At 41.0% G+C, this 27,537-nt stretch overlaps 3 protein-coding genes across 4 annotated transcripts in view; 1 reads left to right on the top strand and 2 right to left on the bottom strand.

Moving 5' to 3' along the window:
- fgf13b (fibroblast growth factor 13b) overlaps positions 1-611 on the bottom strand; it is a 32,784-nt gene extending 32,173 nt beyond the window's left edge. The window contains exon 1 of the mRNA XM_038709513.1: positions 462-611. Coding sequence (XP_038565441.1) covers positions 462-525 — 64 coding nt within the window. The 5' untranslated portion in view covers positions 526-611. The remainder of the gene's footprint in view (positions 1-461) is intronic.
- Positions 550-10,173, top strand: f9b (coagulation factor IXb). Its single transcript, XM_038709628.1, has 9 exons — positions 550-560; positions 745-1,028; positions 4,027-4,196; positions 4,290-4,314; positions 4,405-4,518; positions 4,637-4,768; positions 5,955-6,388; positions 8,519-8,663; positions 9,320-10,173. Exons 1-9 carry the CDS (start codon positions 550-552, stop codon positions 9,877-9,879), a joined length of 1,875 nt encoding a protein of 624 aa, XP_038565556.1. The 3' UTR covers positions 9,880-10,173.
- LOC119896182 (proto-oncogene DBL) lies at positions 9,665-27,410 on the bottom strand. 2 transcript variants are annotated; one of them, XM_038709677.1, is made up of 26 exons: positions 26,887-27,410; positions 25,035-25,169; positions 24,650-24,766; positions 24,188-24,337; positions 23,969-24,093; positions 23,663-23,777; positions 23,439-23,558; positions 22,665-22,856; positions 22,068-22,259; positions 21,806-21,986; positions 21,508-21,596; positions 21,047-21,147; positions 20,798-20,864; positions 20,451-20,566; positions 20,270-20,339; positions 20,052-20,144; positions 19,807-19,899; positions 18,603-18,728; positions 18,185-18,400; positions 17,802-17,894; positions 17,576-17,654; positions 17,244-17,289; positions 14,993-15,165; positions 13,822-13,937; positions 13,346-13,458; positions 9,665-13,201 (listed from the first exon to the last, which is right to left on the bottom strand). In XM_038709677.1, the coding sequence occupies exons 1-26, from the start codon at positions 27,187-27,189 to the stop codon at positions 13,120-13,122; spliced, it is 3,303 nt and encodes a 1,100-aa protein (XP_038565605.1). In that variant the 5' UTR covers positions 27,190-27,410; the 3' UTR covers positions 9,665-13,119. The 2 variants fall into 2 exon arrangements, with proteins under 2 accessions (XP_038565605.1, XP_038565606.1); XM_038709678.1 differs by having other exon boundaries at positions 14,993-15,090.
- Positions 27,411-27,537: the final 127 nt, after the last annotated feature.

Raw genomic sequence — 27,537 nt, 5'->3', positions numbered from 1 at the left:
TCACACGTTACCTTTCTAGCAATGCCAATAGGATTGGAGTAGTTTCATTTATGATTTCAGCCCTGCCACGCCCAGAGGCGTTCCCATAGTGTCGTCACCGACACAGTTCGAGTTCCCTCGAAGGGGAACTGTCATTCTTTCCCATTAAGTCAATATTTGCTGTTGCTCCATTTTAATCTGACATGTTGAACTTTGTCACTTTATAGCTCTCTCTCTTTTTCTTGTACACAAACATTCAACATCTCTCCTACACTTTTATACCCCTAAATAACAAGAACAATGCCTAATAACAATAATAATAATAATAAATAGCTATATAAACGCTGCAACATTTTGTAGATGTGTGTGTGTGTGTGTGTGTGTGTGTGTGTGTCTAGGTAACATTTGACTTCTTCTAGGAGTATTTATAATTTTGAGAGCTCATTTAAAGGAAGTGTTCCTTATTCCATTGAATGTTTTACCTTGCGGGACGAAGTGCATCTCAGCCAACAGTGACCTTGTATTCTCTTTTCTTTTGGTCGCCATGATTTTTTGTGTTTTCCTTTATCGATGGCCAGTTTGTGATCATTGAGCCTGTACTTGGTTAGGATCTGTCTCTGCTGTCTACCCCTTGACAGCAGAGAGATATTCTGCCAATTTGCCAATAACCTTTCCAGTTCCAAATAGGTTTCTGTACATTGCGTTATAATTTGGTTTATTCTGATTGGTGTCTGGAAAGGAGTGTTGTTGTGAAACTGGTCATAGTGTGTTTGAGAGAGGGCAGTTAGTCTATCTCTTTCACTCACACACATACACAAATGTGAACATACACACACACATATACTCTTCAGCCTCCCAGGTGAGTAAACACTGTGTTGCTGTACTTTGGAGTGGTGTATCTGTCTTTCCTGCACTGAGTTCAGGCTTCGGCAAAAGCAGACAGACAACTGACAACGACAAAATGGCCGGAGTTTGTTTACTGGCTTTCATTGCTGGTTTACTGCTGGAGGGGTACGGACTACAGGCTGAAATCAGAGAGAAAAACACAGGTAAATGACAGAGGAGCAGCCAGGTATGGATTGAGGAGGCAGCCAAAGGTCAGAGATATTAAAATATAAGAAGAGGCTGGTGGTCAGGTGGTCATTTTAAAACGCCTGATCTCTGACCCGTAAGTCTTAAAGTGTGTTATTTCCGGCAGAGCTTTAGAGTTTAGTGGAAGAGAACAGAGTGACAGAAGTGGTGCGTTTGGTAAAACTGGTTTGAGAATTTTCTAAGGACTTTTTGATGCTTTTATTTGCAACTTTAAAAACTGGCGAACTTTCCACCTTTGACATCCAGTGCATCCATTGTGAGTTTAAAAAGACTCCAGCTGCTGTTCTCCATGATAAATAAAATGAAAGACATTTACAGCCATACCTTACAAGGACCTTACAAGAGTGTTTGATACTCAACAAAAGATTATAAAAGTAGCGTCAGTACCATCCAGTCAGGTCCGTTTTCCGGGGCTTTAGCCCCGAATCTTTTGACTGTAGCCCGGGATGTAACTCAACAACAACATCAAAAATATTTTCCATATTAATATGCAATAATCTTCATGATGCAGCCTGTCTCGCAGGTCTTCAAAGAACGGAGGCTACTGGCAATAATATTGCTACATTTTGTTTGAAGTTCACCTAAAGTTCACCTAAAGTGACCCCTGCTGTTACTCAGCCTGCCTGAGAGAGTGAGCATTTCTCACAGCTTCCGGGTTTGTCAGCGTCTACTGAATTGTCCCTAGCAAAATTGTAATAAAAACATTTAATTATAAATGCTCAGTTTGACACACCTGTCGCTCTCTCTGCTGTCTCTGTCCTCCTCGCTCAGAGACACCTTTGCTCTGTTTGGACTGTCTCTCTGCTCCAGGATGTTTCCCTCTGAAGTGGCTGTGAGCTGCACTTTATCAGAGGAGCTGACATTAACCTTTGTGTGGAATTGTGGTGACATTTCTGTCTGATCACAAGTGTTTTCAGTTTCTGTTTTCTACCCCTGATGTAGAGCAGTGCGCTCTTCTTATCCTGTACAGTCCCAGACGGTTCTGTGTCTGTGAGACGGTCTGAAGCCTGCTACCAGATTAGCAGAGCAATAACACAGGGTAATGCACAGCAGAGGGACAGGTAGATTTAGATTTAGATTCCTGAATTTGTGTTTCCTTTTATATAAATGAAGACATTTCCTTAATAAATTGGTGCAAAAAAAATCCACCATAATGCAGGAAATTAAGTGTTTAAAGCCCAAATTTTTCCAAACCTCCAAACCCCCCAGCGACCCTGTGGGGGAAGCTTGAAGATGGATGTATGTATTTATTCATCCATCCATCGTCAACCGCCAATCCCAGCTGACATTGGGCGAAAGGCGGGGTACACCCTGGACAGGTAGCCAATCCATCGCAGGGCCACACATAGACAAACAACCAGGCACACTCACACCTAAGGATAATTTATGGTCACCAATCAAGCATGTCTTTAGACGGTGGGAGGAAGCCGGAGCACCCGGAGAGAACCCACGCAGACACAGGGAGAACATGCAAACTCCACACTGAAAGCCCGGGTCAACCCATGACCTTCTTGCTGTGAGGCCACAGCACTATCCCCCGGACCACTGTGCCGCCGATGTATTTATTGCCTATGATATTTAATCATTTAAACGTAGCTCAATGATTCATAGGTAAAGTAGGTATAAGGTTCCATTTGACAAATGGCATAACAAGGTAACAACAGAAAATGAGACAATTGATAGTTACTTTATAGAGGTGATTTACTGTTGCTTTATAGACATATTTCATTTGTATTATGTTTATGTGCTTTGATGTTGTCTTGTCTGTCTTTCAAACTGTATGTCTTGTTTCTTTTAATAGAACATCAAACAGGCCAGATGAAAATAAGCCTTCTGGCTAAATCGGACACATTTACATCCTATTGATGATGATAAATGTGTGTTGTCCCTGAACAAATAAAGTAATGTAAATATTTTGAGCAAAAATAGATTGAAACGTTGTGTGGGACGGCGTAGAAAGGTTTCTTATACAATTATTTGCTTTTTGCAAGACTACTGAAGTTAGACAGGCTGGAATGAGGCTGGGTTACTGAGCGGGCCGTGGTATACTGCCTATCAGTCACTGCCAGTGGGGGCAGCCAATGTAGGTTTGCCTAAGTAGATACAATGTAGAAATAAGATCATGTTAAATTGCCTTATCAGCTCTTTGCTTGGGTGAGAACAGAACTTAAAGACACCTTAAAATTATGTTTGATCAGGGCTAGAGGGTAGTTTCAGTTCATTTCTCATGAATGATTGGTCAAAACATCTGGGCGCGGGAGGAATTCTCGCCCCAAACTTTGTTGCATTTAACTGTGCGTATTGTTAACTTATGCTTAAAATAAAATATTTATCATTGATATAGATCAGAGGTTTTAAACTTGAAAACTCAAACTGTGAGACATACCTCCCCAAGTATTGTAGTTTGTCCCAGTCATTTGTTCTGCTAATATACAGGGTCAGTAGCTAGAGAGCTGCAGCAGTAGCCGACACACGGAAGCAATTAAGCAAATCAGATTAAATCAGATTTCTGTCAGATATGAAGACAGACATGATACTCATATTTTTCGATTCAGTGTGACTTACACTATCTGATTATGTCTATCTCTGATGTCCATTGTAAATAAACATCCCTAGATCTACTTGGAAATCAGAAAATTTGCTTGATGTAACTCCAAAACATCTCTAAAAGCCATCAGGTTTTTGAAGTATTCTCCTTTTCAAGTAATCGATAGTTGATAATTGCCTGTACATCCATGGGTACATTGCAAACAGGTGCAGCCAATAATTAATTCAACAGATGTTTTATGGTGTCAATCTACCAAAATGTAAACAAATATTTGTCTCAATTTTGTCTAAGGTAGTGTAAGACTTTGAAAACTCCTCATATAGTGTTTTTGGGGGTACTACTGGTGCTGGAGAATAATGTCATAGTTGTTTCAATAATTTTCTCTTTGTCTTCTGTTACCGTTTTAGGAGTTGTGTTTGTGTCTCCGCAGGCGGCACACACAGTGCTGCGTCGCCAGCGCAGGTACAACAGTGGCCATCTTGAAGAATTTCAAAAAGACAACCTGGAGCGGGAGTGTAAAGAGGAAGTCTGTTCAATAGAGGAAGCCAGGGAGGTGTTCGAGAATGATGAGAAAACTGTAGGTTGTGCACACACATAAATATTCCATTCTTGTGTGTGTATAATGGCTGAAGTCTGAGGTTTCTCAGTAACATCCATGGTTCTATTTCAGATGGAATTCTGGGCCAGCTACATTGGTGAGACACATTGGTGAGACATTTACTCTGAAGTTAAAGCACAATGTCACCTCTTAACCTTTGTGTCTATATGTATACTTGTGTGTGTAGATGGTGACCAGTGTAAGCCACCCCTATGCCAAAATGGAGGCGTGTGTGAAGATGGAATCGGTTCATATATTTGCTGGTGCAAACCAAACTTCAGCGGCAAGAACTGTGAGATCGGTTAGTGTATGTGAAAAACTCAAACAAGTACACACACACGTATATATATTTTTTTGATGATTCGTGATTAAGAACAACATACAAAAGATTTCCATTCTGCTGTCCTGTGTCTTTCCAGAAGTGGCCAAGCAGTGTTCAGTCAACAACGGTGAATGTTCCCATTTCTGTGCGATGCAGCAGGAGCAAGCCATGTGTCAGTGTGCTGCAGGTTACAAACTTGGGACAGACAAGAGGAGCTGTGAACCAATAGGTAAAGTACAATGATAAACCATACACGTCATTCAGCAAAGTGCTTGTTCAGGTGTTTTGGGTACATATTCAAAAGTCAATTAGTAACTCCCACAGTTCTAATTGCTGTGCTCTGTTTTACACTCTAAACATTACCCTACATGCATTAAGTTGAATGCAGAGCAAACAAAGAGAGCACATATTTTAGGAATTATAATGCCTAAACAAAAAGTAACCACAGTCTATATGACATCTACACAAATGGAAACAATACTAGAACATTCGTTCTACATTCATCCTCACTGTAAAATATTGACACAAAGATTACCTGCCTCCTCTTCTGCACCCACATTTAAAACCCAGGTCATTTGTTGTTTTGGCCCAAATGAAATCTGCTGTCTTTTAAACAGGAATAAGACAGAAAGCTGCACTCATCATGTTACATTTCTCATCCATTAAGGGCTCCCAGACTGATTGTTTAGCTGTCAAATAAAGTGCATAATTTATGGGTATTGTTGACACTTTTGGTAGAGAACCACACAGACAACCAGCATTCATGATAGTTATAAATAATAAATGATAATTGAGCAACTTCTTGAATATAAACGGACATAACCGACTTCTGATTACACTGCCTTAACCACAATAAAACATATCTACAGTAAACATGTCCATCTCTAACCTACTGCTTAAATGTACCAAATTCTTACCTAAAACCTAACCATTTCCTAAATACTTAATTCAAATAGTTAGCTAGTGACCTACTCTAGGGCCCACTCTGATCACTAGCTTACTCCTTTGGATTTTTGAGATGGATTCATTTTCACCAATGTCTTCTGCAATGTCCCACATGCACTTTGTGGAATGACAACTGTGCATCTTGGTACTGTATTTGCTCAGGATCCAGTGTATTCAAATGAACAACTGTAATGAATTATGTCTGTGCCTTATGATCTGCCTGTGTAAATTTATTTTGCTGCAACCTCAGTCAGACAAATATAACAAAAGTGCTGAAGGAAAACCATTCCAGAAAAAATCTGACAGTAACATTATAATAGTATATAATTATGTCTGATCTAATAAACATTTTGAACTGATGAAGATCCAAGAAGGTCATTGTTAAACCTTTGTGGCATGGAGTAAGTGGGCAGTCATTACCTTTTTTCATTGTTCTGATATCTCCCGTTTTGCCTTCATTCCCCACTCAGAACAATTCAGCTGTGGTCTTGTGAACAAGGTCTCCTCCACCTCGGGCACCAGGTCCATCATGAACCCACGGTCACCAAGCACGACACACAGCTCTGAAAGAAAACACAATTCAAGCGACACCCTGCAGGATGACTACTACGATGACGACAATGTAACACAGCTATATGATTACTACGACTTCCCTGCGAATGATTCAGACCAGTTCAAGATCTCTGCTGGCTCTGCAGTAGACGTGCGTTCAGTGAAGCCGGATTCCATCTCCTCTGTTGTCATGAACAGTGGGGAGACGAAAAATGTCAGTACAAAGCCCACAGAGAAAGAGCAGCCTTTCTCGGCTTTCTTCCCCACACTCCCCACCATCACAGAACAAGTAAACACTGACCAGAGGATTGTCGGAGGCAACGAGGCCATTCCTGGAGAGATACCTTGGCAGGTACTGTAGTGTGCCATGCAGAATGGGGAGGATGAGTTGAAGGCAAGTGCATGATATTCACAAATGGGATGCAGTTGGGTGGTTTTCACTTTCTTTCTTCGTGGGAGGTAAAAAATAAAAAAAAACAACAACCCCAAGGGTAATTTTTTCTTGCCCGTGCTCACTACAGCAGTGAAGATGCTTGTCCATAAACCTAACAATACCTCTCCACTCCAACATTTCCAGGTCACTGGGGCAGGAAATAATAGCATGGGAGATCGAACGGGCAGAGGAGGAAAAAAAAGGATCAAAATAAAGACACATGCACTTGTGTTCAATTGACTGGGTCACTGTTGGCCAAATTACTCACGAGTTTTACACATTCTTGTTTATTGAGTCCCAATATGGGATTACTCGCCAATGGTCAACAATATGATGGGTTGGTGTGACTAATTTGCTTTAGCTTGTATCTTGCTTCTCCATATGATCTTGCATAATCAGACCTCACAAGGTCTGCAGATGTCAAAAAGGGAACAAACGTTAAAATTAAGAAAGGAGACATAGTGGGCTTTTTTGATACCTTAAATTGATACAATTTAGACAGAACCTTTTATACTTTAACAGAAAAATAAGCCAGAGTAGCTGTTAGCCAATTCTGGATTTCTGATGTCTAGATTTACTCCAGATATGAGCTTGATAAGACAGAGGTCTAGTATGATATTGGATTTAATTTGTATGAATATAGACCTGAAAAAAGGGCATGTTAAAGTAACGCTCCACAGACTCCACAGACTATGAAGGGACAGTTATTCAAGTTACATCACTTGAGTAATGTTTTTGCTTGAAGGCGATACATGTTTAACAAAAAGTCTGCTTTAGAAATTAGGCATGAGGAATTTGAAAGATGTGGGCATTACAGAAAGCAGAAAGGATCTAACAAAAATCCCACTGAGTTGCATTATGGGACGTGTACAATGCAAGGGTTTGAGGCCTGACCCTTGATAGGTACTAAAAGTTCACATCTCATCCTCTGCTGCTTCAGCTGCTTCAGCCTTTTAAAAAAACAGGGTCTCTTGAATGTCCTCCATATTTATGCAGGCTTTATAAAAAAAACTGGTGGATTTTCCCTTTAAGAGGCACAGAGATCACAACAGTGGGAAAAATACTCAAATGCAGTGGTTGTCACAAAAGGTTGAAAGGCTGGTGGACCCAAATGCAAGACACGCAGGCTGACTGGTACAGTTCAATGATTTATTAAACAAACAAGAGGCGAGCTCACTTACAGGCAGAGTGGCTAAGTTGAGGGTTTCCAAAAATAAACAAAAAGAGGCGATCCAACAGAACAGGTAATCCTACAGAAATCCTAAATCACCAGAAAAAAGCGACAGGACAGGGGACAGGAACAAAGACTGAGGGAAACTGAGGCAATATATATACACACAGGGTTAACGAGCTGGGAGGGGATACACAGGTTAGAGACATGAGGGACTAATCAAGCACACCGGCATCCGGGGAGAGAGCAGGGGAAACAGACAGAATACAAACTGAACATAATAAGGCAAACCAAACACAACAGAAAACAAGCAATCAAGACTGAACACAAGTTACCAAACACAGACCATGTCAAAATAAGACTGAACAGATCAGAATGATTGACACAGAACACAGGATTGATCTAAACGGGAAACAATGAACTAGAGAACATATCTAAGAACTAAGACTCAGAATTAAGAACTTAAACACAGAACCAGGATTACAAACTAAGCCATGAACTAAGACACAGGACTAAGAACCAAGACAGAAAAGGAGGAACGAGAGAACCGGTAGTAACTAAACTAAGCTGATATCCAAATAAACATAATAATAAACAAGGCTGAACAGAGGACAGGACTAAAACACTGATACAAAACCAAAACTTCAGAAAAAAAACCAAAACCAAGAATCAAAACACAGAACACAAAGAAGACATGGCCAATATAATACAAACACAGAACAACTCAGGACAGGATAGAGAATGTATACGAGAACAGGTGAGAAAATGGGAGCATTCAGGAGTTGAGAAGGAGAAAAGAAGACAGAATAACACCTAACTGTGACACCGCACTGCCATTTTGTGCTTTCCGAAGTATTTGTGTTTGTGTGTGTTTACAGGTGGCCCTAATGTCTCCCTTAGCCACTCCTCAAAGAGCGCTGCCTTTCTGTGGAGGATCGCTGCTCAGTGAATTATGGGTCATCACTGCTGCCCATTGTCTGAGTGAAGCTAAGATCGCTGAAAAAGGTTTCTTTGTCAGACTAGGTATTTATAAAAAAATCTGTGATCAAAACATTTCTATCGTCCATCCATTCGCCATTGGTTGCAGTTCATGTATGAATAAATAATTTATAATTGACACATGCTTGAGATAGACACTCGAATGAGTAACATCTGCTCTACTTTTATCAAAGCCTCTTATCAGCAGTAAGGTTTTATTCTTCTTTTTGGTGTTTGTGTATTCAAGGAAGCTCTGACATTTGACATTTCAGAGCCAGCTCCCCAAAGCATTTTATTCATCAGCTATGTTGTTGTGAAACAGATTCAAGGAGACAAACGATCAGCTAACCTGGGTGATGTTTTAATAGTTCTGTGACTTTGGGTGTCACTAACATGTTATATATGAGTGTTGATGAACACATAAAGGCTGTTTTGTGAACTATTCAAAAAGAGGTGGCCCTGAAACTGAAGACCAAGCCAAGGTCCCCTCCAAAGTTGTTGGTGTTAGTGAGAGCATCAGTGTACATTTGCTTATTTAAACTGATTCGCAGGATGTTTTTTTTATGTTATGTTGCTTGCTGTAATTTTGAGCAAGTAATATATTACTTCAGAAACTGTTAGACCAATCACACACATTACGTTGTGCATAAAATTATATAATTTTGTTATTACAGTATATATAAACGAATCTATGCTTCTAGGTGAACATGATGTGAACCAGAATGAGGAACCAGAGCGTGACCATATGGTGGCAGAGCAGCATATCCATCACATGTACAATTACCAGAAGTCGCCATATAACCATGATATTGCACTATTGAAGCTTGCCAATCCAGTGGAACTTTCCGACCAGCGGCGTCCCATCTGCCTGGGCCCCAAAGACTTTATAGAGACCCTACTGAGGGAGTCCAGCAACTCTCTGGTGAGTGGCTGGGGACGGCTAAAGTTCCAGGGCCCTGAGGCTACCAAGCTTCAGAAGTTGGAGGTACCCTATGTGGATCGCACCAAGTGTAAACAGAGCAGCCGGGACCACATCACACGCTTTATGTTCTGTGCTGGCTTCAAAGATGAACAGATGGATTCATGCCAGGGGGACAGCGGAGGGCCACATGCCTCCAAGTACAAAGGCACTTGGTTCCTGACAGGTATCGTCAGCTGGGGGGAGGAGTGTGCCAAGGACGGGAAGTATGGAATCTACACTCGAGTCTCACGGTACTATGCGTGGATCAGTCAGAAAACAGGGATCCTAATTAACAACTGACAAATGGAGTCATGTACTTGTGTATGAGGATAACACAGCCGTCAGCCAGCAAAACATACAGTAGCATTTGTCTAGTTTGACAACTGAGGAAGCGAAAGTTTTTGTTCTATTGAATCAAGTGAGAAATCACTCGTTAATTCTGATGCTACAATAAAATGTAATGTCAAATATCTTTTAGTATTTTATGTTTCTGTTGAAATATTGGAAGATATAACCTTGTAGCTATTCATCCATGTTTGAATTGAGATTGTATGCAAGAAGAAATATAATTAAATCTTGAGTGATTAAGCTTTATCAGATGCTTATGGAAATGTAAACCTTCATTTTATGTTCCTGAATCTTAAAGGCCCTGCTACCACCACCGCAGAGCTATGCTGACAATAATGTGATGTCAACAAACTCCATAAAGCTGCATTTAGACCTGAAGCAGAAGGAGAAATTTACCTGTATTCTATGGGGAAATTCCACTGGAGCAGGAAAAATATTAGGAATGTAATAATCAGATTCATGGATAGCGGCAACAACAGCAATGCACACATTTCGAAATATGTTTTTTAATCAAACACTTGATTCTATTGATTTTGCACTCACTGCAATACCATAGCATCGCTCCTGTTCTTCTGCTCCTTGCATTATTTCACCACGTTCTATGAACAATAAGATACTGTTAATCAGTGCATCCTAAATAATAGATTAATCTCACCCATTTAAATCAACCACAGACTGTTGATGCCAACATACAGTCCTGAGAGGAGGTCTAAGATGACACCTCTGTGTATTCAGGGCTTTTACTTTATAAAGCTCTGCCAGAAAGCCTACTAGGATTTGTTAACTATGTTATAAAAGGAACAAATCACATCAGTCAGGCTGAATCAAACTAAATAACCCTGTGCTTATATTTTGGAAAATAATCATATATAGTATGCATTATAATACAAGCTTTCACAATGATTCAAAATATCAAAAAAGTGCAAAATGAGCAACAGTAGCAGACACCACTTTAAGGTACTGTGGGAAAGGCATATTATAGCCTGACTGAACAAATCCATTAATCACTTCTGATGTTACAGTATAGCTGGTGGTGGGTGGACTTCAAATAAATTTAACATGATGAAATGTTACTCATTAATGAGTTTTAGTAGACACACCTTATTTAAACAGCCCAGCACTCAATCAAGTGACTATAATATTCCCACTGTGGGTGTTAAAAACCATGAAAATAAATGTTAATTCAGTATTGAATTCAATCTAAGGTTTAGTGTTAAAGCAGGATCCGATTTATAGTCCAGAGATACAGCAAATACTGTAGGAATCATGTACATTTTGTCACTTGATAGCTGAGTGCCAACATCTGACTGTCTAAACAAGTGTTACCATTTAGACTGTTGTCCAAAGTTGTGTTTAATATTTCTGAAATGTTGTAATATACCATTTACATATTCACAGTTAACTGTAGTTGACTCCACAACATATGTAATTATACTATATCCTCAGTGATAAACCCTTAGTAAATAGGGGGATAAAGTGGCAGTGTTTAAAAAATCCACTTTTCACACTTTGTTTGGAAGCTGCTTAACTGCTGTAAAGAAAATCAGCATGGGCATTTTTAAAACCAGGCAGTTTTAAAGATATTAAAATTGCCTCATGATATTTTATCAGCTCCCAAAATTTCATTCAATATTAATTCAATATTTCATGAATGCACAATGCAACTACAGTAGTTCAGTTGGCAATTATAATTCTTCAATATTTAAAGTTACTACCCAACACTAAGCACAGTTTCCCTGTTGGTGTAAAATAGCAGCACAGGCAGAAATAAAGCAATAGGCATGTGCAGTGATTTGTCCATGCAGAGCAGCAAACAAACAGAAACAAAGAGCTTCTATCATCTCAGTTGGGAACAGTGGTAATAACAGCTGCATGGCATTCATGTGTTGGAAGAGTCGCACAATTACCTCCAATAAAAAATAAAAAAATTCTAAAGGAAAAAAAGTTGACAAATATAGTAAAACATCATCACCATAAACAGCAGCAAAAGTAAAGAATACATAGGCAAGTTAACTCACTTTTAAAATATTTGTGTATCAGAGTTCACCACACTGCCTGAAAACAACTGAATTACAACCACCAGCTACAATGACAGCCAGTGTATAAGTATCCCTACACCGAGTACTGCAGTGCTTTCAGTACCAGTACCCAGTACCATATAGTTCATTATGAGGCCTGACCAACAGTGCTGCCACTTGTGTAGAAACTTCTACCATGGCTGCATCAGTAGATCACTTTTATCACGTGTCATAGCAGGAGAAGCACACTGGGAACTGAATTTCAATGGATCTGCTCCATTGTTATTTCCCACTGGGGCACCATGCACAAGACCAAGTCTAAATAGAATGCAGCTTTCATTACTGTTATTAATTACACATGTACTTTTCCTGCTATGATATGTCAATGGTCTAGAGACTTTGCAATGACATTTTCACATATACTGTATATCTCTAACCAGGTTGTTTTGCATGGGGACTCAGTATTTGCTAATTTCTTTTCTTGCCTTGTTTTTTTTTGTCAAGTGAATGCACCCAGCAGATGCTAAACATTTGCTTTTGCAACCAATGGCGCTTTCAGTCATACAGTAACATCACATGCATACCCTCTAATGACAGAGCTGGCTGTAGGAAAGAAAGAGGGTCTAAATTCATTGAAAACAATGAGACCATGAGATAAAGCAATTCTCTTATGCAAAAAGAATCCATAATAATTTGGCACATGAACCGTCATGATATGTTAGTAAGTGTATGAATGATTTCTCTTATATTTTATAAGAAAATAGAAACGATAAATATAGTCTTAAACAAAAGTCCATCCTCTAACTAGAAATAAAAGCCCCTGTTGAATGTCCTCAGTAATTTTCTGTATTACGCTGGAAAAGATACATAAATAAAGAGAAGGCCCAGGTTCTGTGAGGTCCCACATATGTGCGCTGATTGTTACAGTCCTCTGAGGTTCATTCTGTAGTTTACAGCCTTCTGAGGTGAATGTACCACAGTAGTTTGAGGAGTAAAATATGCAGTTGATGTGCTTCAATCTGAAGGTTTGATGAACATCTCGACAGAGTCAGATGCCTTTCGGCCAGGAAGTTGATGGAGTATATAAGTCTGTGGGAACAGGCGAGCCAAAGACGTGACTAAAACAGGAGGAGAATGGACACATGCGTCATCTATCCTCTGTTCTGACTGGCTCTTAGCAGGTCTCTCCCAGAATCCTGTGCAGGTCCTCAGGTAGAACACGCCCTTCTTCACCACGACTTATATTCCGCACCATCCTGTGATGACACACAAACACAACGCAAACGCATAAAATGTAACAATTTTAACATTAATTCAGTATTTTCATCTCCAGGTTTGTTTGCATCTCAATTTTAAAATTGTCTGTAATCACAATTTCTGAACCACATAGCCTATTTTACCACATTCCTGACATATCCTCATGTAGCAGCTGGATGACATCACCAGAGTTAAAGATAATGTCATCAGTGCTTGCCATGCTGCTCTCTACCATGACCCTGTATCTGCCCGCCACCTGGAACAAAAGAAAGAGAAGTAAAACGCAGAACAGTGCAGTCTTAAATCTATATCCATAGATAGAAAGATAAACAGATATGTAAACAGGGTGCAGGTTCATTTATTTTACCAATTTAGCATTCACTAAAAGCTGAAAAGCAATCCCAATACCCAGTTGAGAGAGGTGACACATCAGGAGACAAGTCGAGCCCACCCGAGGTTCAGGCAGAACATGCATCCTAGGTGTCGGCAACTTTGTCGACCCTTGTTGTGGTATGTTAGCTGGTATAGCTGCAATGCTTGATGTTCATAAATCCCCCGAGACATAACAACAAACAATTTCTGCCGCCCTACCTGTGACATGACAGTGACAAAATCTCACCAGGGGAGCAGGTTGATCCTCCTCGTCTGAGTCTGATAAGTTGGAGAGGTCTGTAGCTACACCCCAGTCCTCCAGGCCCTCACAGATCGCCAATGAGTGAGCAGGGACAGGCCAAGCTGCAGGTGACAAGACAGCTGAGACAACTGAAACCTGCAGCCCTACACTTTTTAATCACTGATATATCACATGATATATGTGTATCCACCGTGTAAAAAGACACATGACAAAGATGCTATTTAATTCATCCAGGGTGCTCATGAAAACTACTGAATTCTTCTTCTAGTTTATTACAAACAAACTGCTATTTCTGTTTCAAAAATATATGTGTTGGTCCATTTGACTTCCCTAGCCTCAAGCCCCTTGGTCCCTACTGAAGCTGTTAATCTTTAAGTAGGGGTCACAAATGTATAGTTTAAGTTTTCAAAAAGGCTCTGAAATTTCTCAAAACTGCTTGGTACTGTAGTTTTTGTTAAATGTTTCTCAACAGGAAGAAGCAGTGCATTTGTTGGGGACTATTTCCAGCCATGGATTAATGCACATTTGGTGCAATAGTATTTACAGTGGCAGCACAGTGTATGTGGGATTGACTAAAAATAAGAAACAGTACCCATGTTCATGGTAATGAAGGAACATGTTCTCCCAGTGCAACTGTGTGGCTTTCTGAAATGTTTAATTGTTTTTCCACAATGGAGGTCAGAATAAGCTATTACAGGCTTTGGCCACACAGACAATATGTGTTAGTAGCATCAATTGATGGTTGGTTTTGATCTTTATTTAATTTGCCAGCCTTATGCTTCTTAAAATCTCATGACAGTCTTCTACATATCCATGGTAGAGTTAGTCATTAAGGGCTCAAAGGGCATAGGTTTTAGCATTTGTTTACATATTTCTATTATATTGTTTACATTTCCCCCGTTGCAAGGCATATTTCCCCTCAAGAACAATTTAAAGTTGAGAGGCATCACTTAAGATCTGGCCAAAGAAAGACTGACCAGAAACCAACTGTTTAGAAAACTAAGTAAAAGGATTTCATGAAATTCTCATGCAGTAAATCAAAAGAAAATGTGGAAAATAATGATTGTAGGAACAAAAACATGTTTAAGTCAAAAAATTAATTGATGGGTGAATTTGTTTTTGCGTGTTCTACTTTGTTGTGATCCCAGCGACTCACTGCGTCGAGGTGAGTGAACCACGGGGTCGGAGTGGGCCGGGCTAGTGTGTATTGACTCCTCCCCTCTGAACCTGTGGGAGTGGCTTCTTGTCGAGGAGCTGTGAGGAACAGGGAGACACGCTGAGCAGCCTCTCACCGACGCTCCGCCCCACGACACACACATCTCTGATGCACTAAACCGTATCACCACGGGAACAAGACACACGACCACAACAAAACAACAACAACAACATTCAAGGTGTCACAAAACAAGCTCGTACCTCATCCACATTCTGTAAATTAATACAGCATTCCATTAAGTTCACAGTCACATATATTTCAGCGTCTGATTTAAAAGGATGTTTGAGTTTGTGACACAAATATCAATTATATCAGAGATCGCTGCAATATATGGAAATATTACACAGTATTCACACAGTGTGGTTTAAACTTCTTTAAGTAGTAGATGGGTGGAGTTTGACTCAAAAAGTCCAATGTATAGAAAGAAAATTTTAACAATCACAGGAAAAAAATTGAAAGACACTTCATCTGAATGCATCAAAGCCTACCCATCTGCTAAATAAAGTTGAAGTTACACTTCAACTACCTACAAACGTAGTGTTACCTATGCCTATATTAAAAACTGACAATTCACAGTATCTCATCCTCCATCTGTAAGTAGAAATCAAAAATCCCGCAAGACAATCTCTGATCCTGATTATCCCATCCTGAGATACTTTGACATTTGTACTGTCTTTGTGAATGCATCTACTTAAAGCAATGTGTTAGTCCGTCTAACTTCCCTACCCTTGAGCCCACTGGTCCCTACTGAAGATGTCAGTCTTTAAAAATGGGTCACAAATGTAGAGTTTAAGTTTTCAAAAAGGCTCTGTAATTTCATATAACGGCTGGCCACTTCAGTTTTTGGTAAATGTTTCTCAAACAGGAAGAAGCAGTGCATTTGTTGGGGACTATTGTCAGTCCTGGATTAATGCACATTTGGTATAATAGTATTTACAGTAGCAGCACAGCGTATGTAGGATTGACTAAAAATTAGAAACAGTACCCATGTTCTCCCAGTGCAACAGTGTGGCTTGCTGAAATGTTTTTAATTGTGTTTCGACAACGTTTTTAATTGTGTTTCGACAACGGAGTAATGGAATAAACTATATCAGGCGGGGGCTACACAGACAGTACAGTACTTGTAGTAGTAGAATTAATTCATTGTTGGTTTTGATTTTTATTTAATTTGTTGAAAAAGAAAAATATAGAATATTGCCAGCATTATGCTTTTAAGTTCTTAAAATCAAATATTTATTCAAAAAACTATCAGCCAATGTTGATAATTTCCCTACATAATGAGTCAACAACAAGCTGTATATTGTGAAACTCTGAAGACTCAGTCATTCATCAAATTCATTACATGCAAGCATGCTATTAGTAAACAGAACAGCGGTATCTCATATAAAAACACACAAACACCCAGTAAATGTCCATTATTGACACTATCTTAGCACTAACCAGCACTTATTACAGACATCAGAGCAGCAAGTACACGATTTTGGAAAACCTCTAATAGTGTTCCAACATTTTTTACCGACTTACACATCTTATGAAACACCTAACATGTACACTCTCACCTCACATCTTTGCTCATTTACTCACCCTGTGCTGTTTAAATTCTTGCTTAATCCCCAGGATCAATAACTGTCAAACACACTTAAGGACTGTTTAAGCAGCCTGACAAGATGTTGATGTAGTGGTTCTCAACCATGGTCAACATCTCTTTAAAGCATCTAATTAAGGACTGTTATACACAGCAGCAACCCGGTGAATTTAGATAACTAGCAGGTGGTGCAGAAGTTAAGTAGATGCAATGTGTATTGCTCTCCATGGTTCTGAAATTCAGCCGCATGGAGTTTCTGCACCACAGACTATGTGGAGGCTGTCTGCAGGACATGTAGGCATGAATACTAGTTCTCAAGGGAAATGACAAAGATACTAATACGTGACATATATACACACATGCTGTACACATTCAAACTCCTTCAATAACTCATACGGATAATTGTGATGCTTTGTTAATAAAAGAATATCAAGACAGGGCAGAATGTGGGTGAAACTGAAGGGTTATTTTAAAAAGGATCTCCATCTTTATCATTAACAGTATAGCTGAGAGAAACCTTTTCCTTAATATAGTTATAATATTAAATTAATTTCTGAATTAATAAACAGACAGAGGATGATAGCGAGGTCATGCAGAGACAATCACCTGTCAGAGAGGGGGTTGTCTGAAAGTGGAAGAGAAGGAGCCTCGTCTGAGAAAAAGGTGAAAAGATAGAGGACACTGACATATGGCTTACATTTAGGGAAATCAACTTAAACAAATGACAAATTGAATTCGACCCCAAGACATAAGAACACTCAAACATCTGATATTTCTATGACAAGAACCCTTTAAAAAACAAAGCAAAAAAGCAACTCTGACAATGAAATAACATATGTAAATTTCTATATTGCCTCTTTATATAAACAAATCAAGGTAAAACAAAATAAAATGAGTAAACACAGAGACAGCAAAGGAATTATTGCAGTAAAAGAAACCTTGACACAGTCTCTGCTGGTTGGTAAGAATTTTTCGAATCTCTGTCAGCCAGGCAACTTTGACGTCCAGTGTGGGAGCCTAGACAAGACAAGCCCACACACACACACACACACACACAAACACAGCACAGCATGGACCGTTACACAAGGGAAGTGTGTGAGTCAGTAAACTGTGCAGACACTGAAACTCTGATTGTGTGAAAATTGAAAGCAAAAGATCAAATACCTGAACTATGTACACCACTTCTCTGCCACTGTACCAGATTTCAAATTTCTTCACATCTCCTTTCACATTTTCCGTGATTCCCACTGCACTCATCTACAGAAAGAAAGAAAAGTCATTACATTTCACTGTGACCTTGGCTATTTATTTTCATTATAAATTGCAACTAAGGACTACAGTGTGTCCACCAATAATATGAAGTACAATTCAATAGAACCCCAAACTGCTGTCTTCACAATGACCAGTACAATCTGAGTTGTATCAACAGTGTCAAAACATCACATGATAAGCTTCATAAAGGAAGGTTTATTGCATGGCTATTGAATTGGATCGCATTGGATGCAGCCAGCTGTAGCTGATAAAGCAAGTTTGTTATATGTTGTTACTCTGAGGCAGGATTTGAAGCTGTAGAAGGGCGTCCTGTCGTGATTGTCCTCGTCTCTGCGCTTGCAGAAGAGCAGGGCGTGGTCATAGAGGAAGAGATGTCTCTGCATGGGTTTGAACCTGGCCAGCTCCTTCATTCGCACTGCTGCCCTCTTATGGCTGATCCACACGCTGAAGCCGCCCTGCATCACCACTCGGCCCAGCTGGCTGAGGTTTCCCTGGGACAGAGAAGACATAACATAGATTAACTGCACCAGCAAGTGAGGCATTCATCACTTTATAGAAATGTTTAAGATACTCAAAGTGATGAAAGCTTCGAATGGACCATTTTATAGTAAAGCCTAATGATTTGTCATAAATCTGGCATCCAGTGTCATGACTGTCCACTCTATCATAGTTATTGACTTGACTGGTTGGTACCTGATATCCAGTGATGGCTATCTGATGCATTGAGTCATTGACAGACTTCAGCAGCTCCAGCATGGAGTCCAGAGCGTCCTGGAGTTCACAGCGGTATTGCTCCTCCGTACAGTGCTTCAACAGCTCCTGAACAAAGACAGAGACACGGGCTGACAGGTCAGGATTTTTCACTCTGTCTAATTTAGTCTGCTGTGATGTCTGCCTGCAAGAATGTCCGGATAAGTGGTGTCTAGGTTGTCAATTTGTCTCTGTGCCTGTTTAAGATGTCTATCTGTGTCCACACGAGTGTTCTTGTCTGTATGTCAATGTGTATGGCCGGCTGTTGGTGTAACTGTCTTTATCGCTGTGCTCTGTGTGCCATCATCTCTTTGTCCATTCATCAATCTGAATGAAATTATTTTTAACAAAACCCATTACAGTGCAGACTGTCCTGATCACATATTTTTATGGATGGCAACGTTGGCTGGTCCGTCCACCAATTTAATCCAGACTGAAATATCTCTAATATATTAGATAGACTCCAATACGTTTTGTACAGTCACTTTCTCCTGAAGATGAATCTTACTTACTTTTGTGATTGGCTGACTTTTCCACTAGCATCATCAGGTCAAATTTTTTATTTGTATACTTTGGTTTATCACCAAATACCTGCAAAACTAATGACATTCCCATCAGCCTCAGCTGTATTTTGTGTTTAGCACTAATTGGCAAACGTTCGCATGCTAACACACTGAACTAAGATGGTGAACATGGTTAACATGTTAGCATTTTCACTGTTAGCATGCTGTCATTGGCATTTAGCTCAAAGGACAGTCTCACAGAGCAGCTACTTTGACTGCAGACTCATCTTGTAGCTGATATGATTTGAACCAGCATCTTTCTATTGCCTTTATTAAAGCTAATTATCAGAATTTTGACCGAATTTCACAGCAAAGATGGAGAGTAAGTGCTTCTTTACCTTGTGTCATCGTAATGAGTTACTCGATGCTTGATACACTTTCATCAAGGCCACAAACCTTTTACTACTATTACTTTTTTTTCTCATGTTTTGCTACGGATCTTTAAAAAGATTTCTGATTTCTGAAATTTTGGACAATCTCAAAACAATTTGCCCTTTATGATGGTGCCTAAAATCTAAATCTTGCATGCACATCATCTGCATTTCTATAGGACTATATCCCTGACTGGCTCAGATGTAGAGAACCTTGAGCAGCAGCTGGTACTTGGTGAGGCGCTGGACTGGTTTCAGGAGGTAAGAGTCCAGACCCAGCTTGTGATCCAGCTTCTTCTGGCATTCCTGGAGAGGGAGAGAGAACAGAGAGACAGATTTTGCTGCTTGTAATGCACAAGACAAAATGTATGTCTGCTATCAAAACTAATCCAAATTCCTTTCATACCATCAATATTAGATAATGAGTGGATCATGTTAAATATACAGTATGTAGCTACCTGAAAGAAGGGCGAATCAGAGCACTGTCTCCATAGCAACTCAGAGCGAGGCTTGTTTTGGCAGTAACGCTCATACACCTGGAACTTCTCTTTCTGTTCTCACACACACACACACACACACACACACACACACACACACACACTCACACGTTCACTTAGATATGTTATGTCATATCACTTCACTTAGTGATCCTATGTTTCTCCTGATGTTTCCTCACCCGCTGCAGGAAGCAAGACCCCACCCTCTCTGGTGTCTCCAGGCAACCCTGCAGATCTTGGAGGAAGATCCTAAGTAGAGAATCCAAGTGGAAAATGAAAAGAAATTGAATTGGGGGGGACACACGGACTACTCTGAGTCAGCTTGTGAGCTCAGTGTGTGTGTGTATGTGTTTGTCTTGCCTGCTGTGAAACTGGTAAATCTCTGGCATGTTGCCAAACAGAACGTCCTTCTGGGTGCGTAGAGCTGAAGGAAGAAGATTAGACATGGACGGGTCCTCCATTTCTGCTCTGTAGCCCTGATAAGTGCAGACCGGAGAGGAGATGAGAAATGAGAGGAGAGAAAGGAGAAGAAAAATGACAGGAGGAGGAAGGAGTAAGGAGAGGAAATTAAAAAAACAGGACAGGAAAACTTGATTGGAGAAAATGGAAAATAAAAAATTACATTGTAGACTCAAATTCAGTTGGGACCTTTGCCATATTTCTACTTCTTATAAATCTTTTATAAAATACATTTCAAATAAACTCACCAGAAGGACAGAGAGCAGCTCGTCCACATAGATCCTCTCTGTAGCTATCAGTTCCTTCATAATATGGCTTGAAAGAGTGAGAATGAGAGAATAGACAAAAACTGAATGCAAAGCAAAAGAAAAGACTTAACGGCCTTGTGCACACTATGACCTTAGCTCCTATTTGTGTCACACACACATACAGCTACAGACTAATACACAAAGACTGCAAGGTAAAGGATCACGTGTGACAGGTGAAAGACTGCATACCGTGTGACCTGCTCTGGATTGTCTTCTGCCTCTGAATCTGTTTCAAGGGTGGGGCCATACAGACAGCTGCGGTTGCCTTGGAAATCATGCATTACCTCAATCTGACAAAACACACATGAAACAAGTATCTCAGCTCAGATAAATTTGTAAGACTGGCATATATGAATAACTGTGGATGAAAAAAATATATTAGCTGACCACCATTTAAAATGTATTTTTAGCTAAAACAATATTCCCACTAAAGACATAAAGAAATGTAAGCCATTTTAGCAGCTCTGTCAGGCTACACTCTGCACAGGAAAAGTCAAAAGATCACTAAAGTCACTGGCATTTATCCTCGGGGGACCATGAATGTCTGGACAAAATTTCATGGAAATCAATCTAATAGTTTTTGAGATATTTTAGCCTGGACCGACTAACACTGCCACCTCTAGAGCTAGTGTGGCTATAAACACACACACCTTGCGTTGGCTGTTGTTCTTCCTCGCAGCTCTCTTGCCAGGAAGCAGGTCAAAGGAGAACTTGGAGTTTAGGACGTTAAAGTCTACACCTGTGGACAGAAACACACATATTCACAAATACGAGTAGTATGACAAAGAGGAAGCACATAAAAGTGCATTATGAGATATACAAGAGGGAACAAAACATGGTGCTAAATGTCAAATGCCATGAGAGGCGAGTACAGGCAAGAGGAGACAAGAGAGTAGGGCTTGTAAGAGAAGTGAGAAGTAACTGTGTCATAATAAAATAACTTCATACCATGTTTGGGGGAGAAGAGTGGTGACTTGCAGCGCTGTGAGGTCTGGTCAGGTTCGGGCCTCGGGGCCACCAGCTGAATTGGTCTGACCTGTACATCCGCTAGCTTTTTCAGACACTGCTCTCTGTTTCTGATCATGGACTGCACCGAGTTCAGCTTCTCTGTCACCATGAAAATTTGGGACTACAAGGAAAGAAAGAATAGTGTAATGTCGAGGTGTGCTGTAGAGTCATATGTGTGTTTGCGTCTGTAGCGGTGGGTTACCTGCAGCTGTGGGGTAAGTATGGCTTCAAACTCCAGGCTCAGAGTATCCTGGCTGTTCTTCAGTGCGGACGGCGCCCTCTCCTGGTGACAGCTTAGGTACTGCAGTGCCTCCTGAGCTCCCTCTCTTGTTTGGAACTTGTCCACCATCTGACTTGCCAGAAGATAGGCGCCCTCGTCACACCATCGGAGGGCCTGCAGACACAAACATAGGACACGACACATTTTAAATTTGATTAAAAACAAAGAACAAAAAAAAGATTCAGTTTAACTTAATTGTCCTTTTGAGAGTTTGCCCCTCTTCTTGCACATGTAACACAAACAAAACAACAGCTGTCTTTGAGGAGCACAGATGTATGATTAGGACCAGACAGATCAAGTTTGAGGGCATTGCACACCTGCATTTGTTAAAAGGACAATTTTTTGATAACATATATAGCATTTTGACTTCAAAACAAATATACAGCTAACTCTACACGTTGTTTGTGCATGAAAATAAAGGGCAGTGAAACACAAACACGCAACAATTATTGATTTTTTTAATGGTTTTTCGCTGCAATAATTTCTGAGTCTGAGTGTGTGTCGTGTCAGCATTGTCACCTCTTCAAGGCGGAGCAGCAGGTCTCGCGCTCGAGTGAGCGAGGCCCGCTTGTTGCGTATGGCAGTAGTAATGACATCACAGTGATGTCGCAGCTCGTTGCAGCGCTGGACGATGAGCGCCAGGGCGTAGTGGTGGTTGGCGGCCAACTGGTGACCATGCAGGATCACCACCTGGGCTCGAGCCATCTCCTCCTGATCCACAAACACACACATAAAGGTTTTGCTTCCAAAATGAGTTGGACACCATTTCTATTAATTATACATTAATTAGATTGATGTTGTTTCCTGGTGCAAGAATACAGTTATGGAAGTCCAGTGGTCGAAAATACTGTGCGTTTTCGACCACTGGACTTCATAAAGAAGCAGCTAAATAACTGTCATATAAAATCTGTTCTTCCGCCGCAAACAAACCTATTCCTTGCAGAGTAACTAGCAATGACAGAGAGTGGAATAAGGACCATGCCTAAGTAAAAACATCCCTGTCACCATGAAAATTCCCTATATTCCCTATATTACTTTTTAAATCCCTGTAAAGGAACACAAAGACGAAACAGGAGAGACAAGCAGCAAAGATGTTTAAAATGCTGTAATACCTAATTAATTTAAATGTCTCTGTCACGGTTACACTGACCATCATCAGACAGTCTGACCTCTGATCTTCATCTGACACAAAACGTCACGCCACATTATTGTCATTTGGTTCTGCTTGGTCACTTCTTTCAAACCACATCTCAAACTGTAATTGCGTGCATGTTGTGTGACTTTTTTTGTGACCTGAGCACTTTTGTCCAGCGTCTCCAGGTCTCTCAGTAGTTGTTCTGTCTGAACCACCGTGGTTCCCACAAAGGCAATGTCCTTCTCCTGGTCAGTGAGTCTCTCCAGCACCTCATCCATCTACACACACACACACACACACAGTTAATCATCACAGCAGTGTAACACAGACTCAGGACTAATATGACATAGGGAAAGGCGCAGACAGGCACCAGTCATCACACCTGCTGGAAACTCATTTCATAGTGCAGCAGCTGGAGGTACTGCTGCATCTTCAGGTGATGTTTCTCAAAGAAGCCATCAAATGCCTCCTCCATGTCTCTGAGCTGGGCCAGGAGCCTAAAACACACATGGCACACATCTGTTCACACAAGCTGCCTGGTTAAAAAAAAAAGTTATATAAGAAGTTAGTGTCAAACTGAGAACATGTCTGGTAAAGCCTCTCTCCACCCTTCTCTCAATACGATTATTTTAAAAACACTGTCTTGTTCTCAATTAATTTCTCTACAGAAGGTGTCTGAACTCGGCACCTCTGAACAGTTTCCATGTCTGCTCTTATGTCCCTCTCCTCCTCTACATCTCTCTTAGAGGCCTTGACAGTTTCCAGGTTAGACAGAAGCAGGCGTCCTTCTTTCAGCACATTCCGGATATCATCCTGAAACAACGTGAAAAACAACAAGGCAGATGAAATCATTAAACCACCCAAAACCAGTGCAACTGCAAAAGGAAAAATCTTTTTAGGGGGCTACCTTCATCTGTCGGTATCGGTGTGTGTGTGAGTGCAGCAGGAACTCGATGGCACTAGCTTCATCTGGAAGTTCGGTCTCAGACAGCTCTGATCCAAAGCCCTGCAGCAGCTGGGCAATCTCCTTCACTGTCACTGCAAAGGTCTCGATGGCCTGCAGACACACACACAGTTCCACACATACGAAAAAATCACATGAACATTTCTAATTCATGTGGGTTTGTCAAATTCAGTTGTTTTAACCACAATATTAAATACAAGAATAAAAATAAAGTCCTGTAAGAAGCACTGGGTAATGGTCTCCCTTTATAACTACATCAAGACAATATATGATGGATCACAGATCTTTATGTAAGAAGCATCCCACCAAAGACCATTAGAGTGCATCTTGTTCAAACAAAGCTCCTTTTTATTCAACAGCAACATGCCATATTGTGCTTGACTGACTAGCATCAGAAGAGTATACCGTGCGGAGGACGATCCAGTCACTTTGGCAGTACTCCACTTTTGCAGTAAAGTCTGATGTCAGGTGGTTTTCATCGATGTAGCGCAGCAGGTCACCGACCGAACGCAGCATCACCACCTACAAACACAGAGCCACAAGGTATCTAGCAGCCACCTGGCCAGTACTGTGTCTGACATGCTAACAAAAAAAGAAGTGTTTCAATCAAACAACAGCATGAAGGCAGCATGTAGTTAGCAATATGTGGTAGTTGTTTACATAAGAGAAAAATATTACTGTTTATCACAATGGACAGGATGGTGTGTAGTGTAGGGACAGGGCTGTGTCGCATCAGATTGGTAAAATACATTTATATACATTTTACACTCTGTAAGCAAATTTTTCTCACCGGCATCTTTAACAGGAAGTCATCCTGGCTAAAGCGAAAGCCCAGATCAGTGCTTGAAGATGGACTGGGGGTTGTGCTTAACAGGCCGGTGGGGCGAAGAACCAAGACCAAATGCAAGTTGCCTGGAAATGAGGTCTGAAAGAGGAAGAAGTCTATTCATATTTGTTTACTCAGCTTGGACACAAGTAAATCGTTGACTGGAACAGAGGACAAAGAAGGAGAGGAGAGGTAACAGTATTTTAAAATGCATGAAGTCACAACTGTAAATCAATCTTGGACAGCTATTTAAACAAACTCTGCTCTGCCTGCTGAGGATTTAGGGCTGATTTGATTTAAGGGAAGTTATTTCTGTACGCCTAACAATGTGGTGCAGGAGTTTTGAGGATTTATCCTCCACCACATCCCTGGATCAGGGCAGAGGAGTACAGAATGAGTGGAGTTGGACAGTCAGTCAGAGTTGTTGACAGCTGCATGTTGTTAGTCGTGCAGCAGAGCAAAGCTCAACACAGCATCAGCATCTCTCACTGTCAGTCTGGGGAGTTTGTTGGCCCACACCACTTCAGCAGCAGCTCCTCTGGCTATCACTCTTCTTCATGATCAGCTGCCTCCCATGTCCTCACCTTCTTTGAAAAACTGTCACCAGCAGCCATTATTTCTGTTAATACATCAGGATGCTACAGAGTCATCAGCACAAGCTTGAACTGGTCAAAATCTATTTCTGATTCATTTCCTGTGTGGCTGTGGTTCCAGTATTTCTCCATCTTGTTACGATTCTTCTTTGTTTGTGTGTGTCTCTATATCTTTTCCCTTCATCAGATCATTTCAGATCATTAGCATATTTCCAACTGGAGTACAATGCTGTGTTTGCTTAAGATTCAAATCAACTGTTTGAGCATAATGGCAAAGAGATTAAAAGCCAGTGGTGTTTATTACTTCCAGTTTGAACAAGCGACTACCACAAGATTAATGACCAGTAACCACTAATCAAGTGAATTGTGTTTTATCCTTGTCTCCTCTCCACCAGAATACCTTCTGTACACCCCACATTTTCTCAACATTGTTTGCACTGCACTACTGTAAAATGTACTGCACCTTTTGGTACACTGTTTTCACAGTAGCTCTTATAATTTCATCGGATAAACCAAATAAAAGGCTCAGTAAGTTAATCCACTCGCAGAAACAAGGCTACAGGTGTTATACCAAAGACGGACTTTTTCTCTGATAGTGGTAAAGGCAACAGCTTCCTGTGTTCAGGTGTGTGGTAACCATCACAGCTAGACCTTTCCACCAAATACAGGAAGCATTCTCCCCTTGACCTGCATTTCTAGTCAATATGAACCTGGATATTCACTCACAGCAGCCATGATGGCTGTTACTGGATGATTGCATACATCTACATTCCACAGCTGCATGTGTGGGCATCAATTGGCACATATTCCCAAATGTGTTACATAAAGCTGCTTAAGTTGAAGACACTCCACAGTTACAGACTGCGGTGCCAAAGCTGATACAGCCTCTTGTTGTTCTGCACCTGCAGTTGCAGTCCAAACAAACACACACACACACACACACACACAGAAACGTAGACGCGCACACACACAAAAACGCGTTTGTCATTGGCCTGTCCTGGTCCCCTACACAGAGTCTTAACAATGAACTGCCACCTGAATCTGACCAGGCTCTTAACCGAGAAGCATTTAAATATCTAATGTAGTTTGCATAGTATTAAGAGCACATCCCAAGACTGTGTCGCAGTAGGCTACTGAACTGTCTTAAGAACATCTCGTCACTCTCTCTGCTGCAGTATCCTCGCCGCCCCGTTTGAAGCCTCCCACCTCCCGGCTGAGCTTACCGCGGCCCGGCGCAGACGGGGGAACCCCCGCAGCGGGTTGGAGTCCGCCATGGCTTTCAGCGCTCCCCTCTGCCCTGTTTTCCCTGGGCCCGGGAAGTCTGCAGCAGGACGTGGTGTCGGGAGCGAGCAGCCGCAGCGATGGCACGGTAACCTACACTGCAGTGTCCGGGCGGGCCGAGCGGCGCGCCGAGTGCGCACCTCAGCAGACGCACTCCCTCTCTGGAGCAGGATGATGTGATGTGTGTTTCGCTTACCTGACGTCAAAGCCAAAATAAGTTTGCACGCACCAGTGCTCCGCCGCATAAATGCCCATCTTATTATTAGTGCAAACTCTAAACGAACATTTAAATATTTAGTCTTTTGTTACCAAGCAAGAATTTATGAGAATGACTTCACTTACTCATCCCGCTGAAAATAAGTTCCCATTACGTTTCTGAACTTGAAGATGACTTTTTTTGCCCTTTCAGTGTATTTACTTGACAGAGAAGCATTCACGATCTGCAGCAGTGGTAGGAAACAAAAAGGTGAGAGAGAGAGTTATTTCCACTTGGTCCGCAAGATGGCGCTTGAAACTCAGGAAATTGTAAACCTCTGGATCACCTTGTGACACAAGGTGCGTTTGACTTCATGCGGCGCTGCGCAGCCCCGACT

Source organism: Micropterus salmoides, unplaced genomic scaffold (assembly GCF_014851395.1).
Source record: "Micropterus salmoides isolate LMB-PRFRI ecotype aquatic unplaced genomic scaffold, ASM1485139v1 Ms_hic_scaffold_9, whole genome shotgun sequence".
Lineage (NCBI taxonomy): Eukaryota > Metazoa > Chordata > Actinopteri > Centrarchiformes > Centrarchidae > Micropterus > Micropterus salmoides.
The sequence above is the reverse complement of the archived record's forward strand: the minus strand, read 5'-3'. Positions and strand labels throughout refer to the sequence as shown.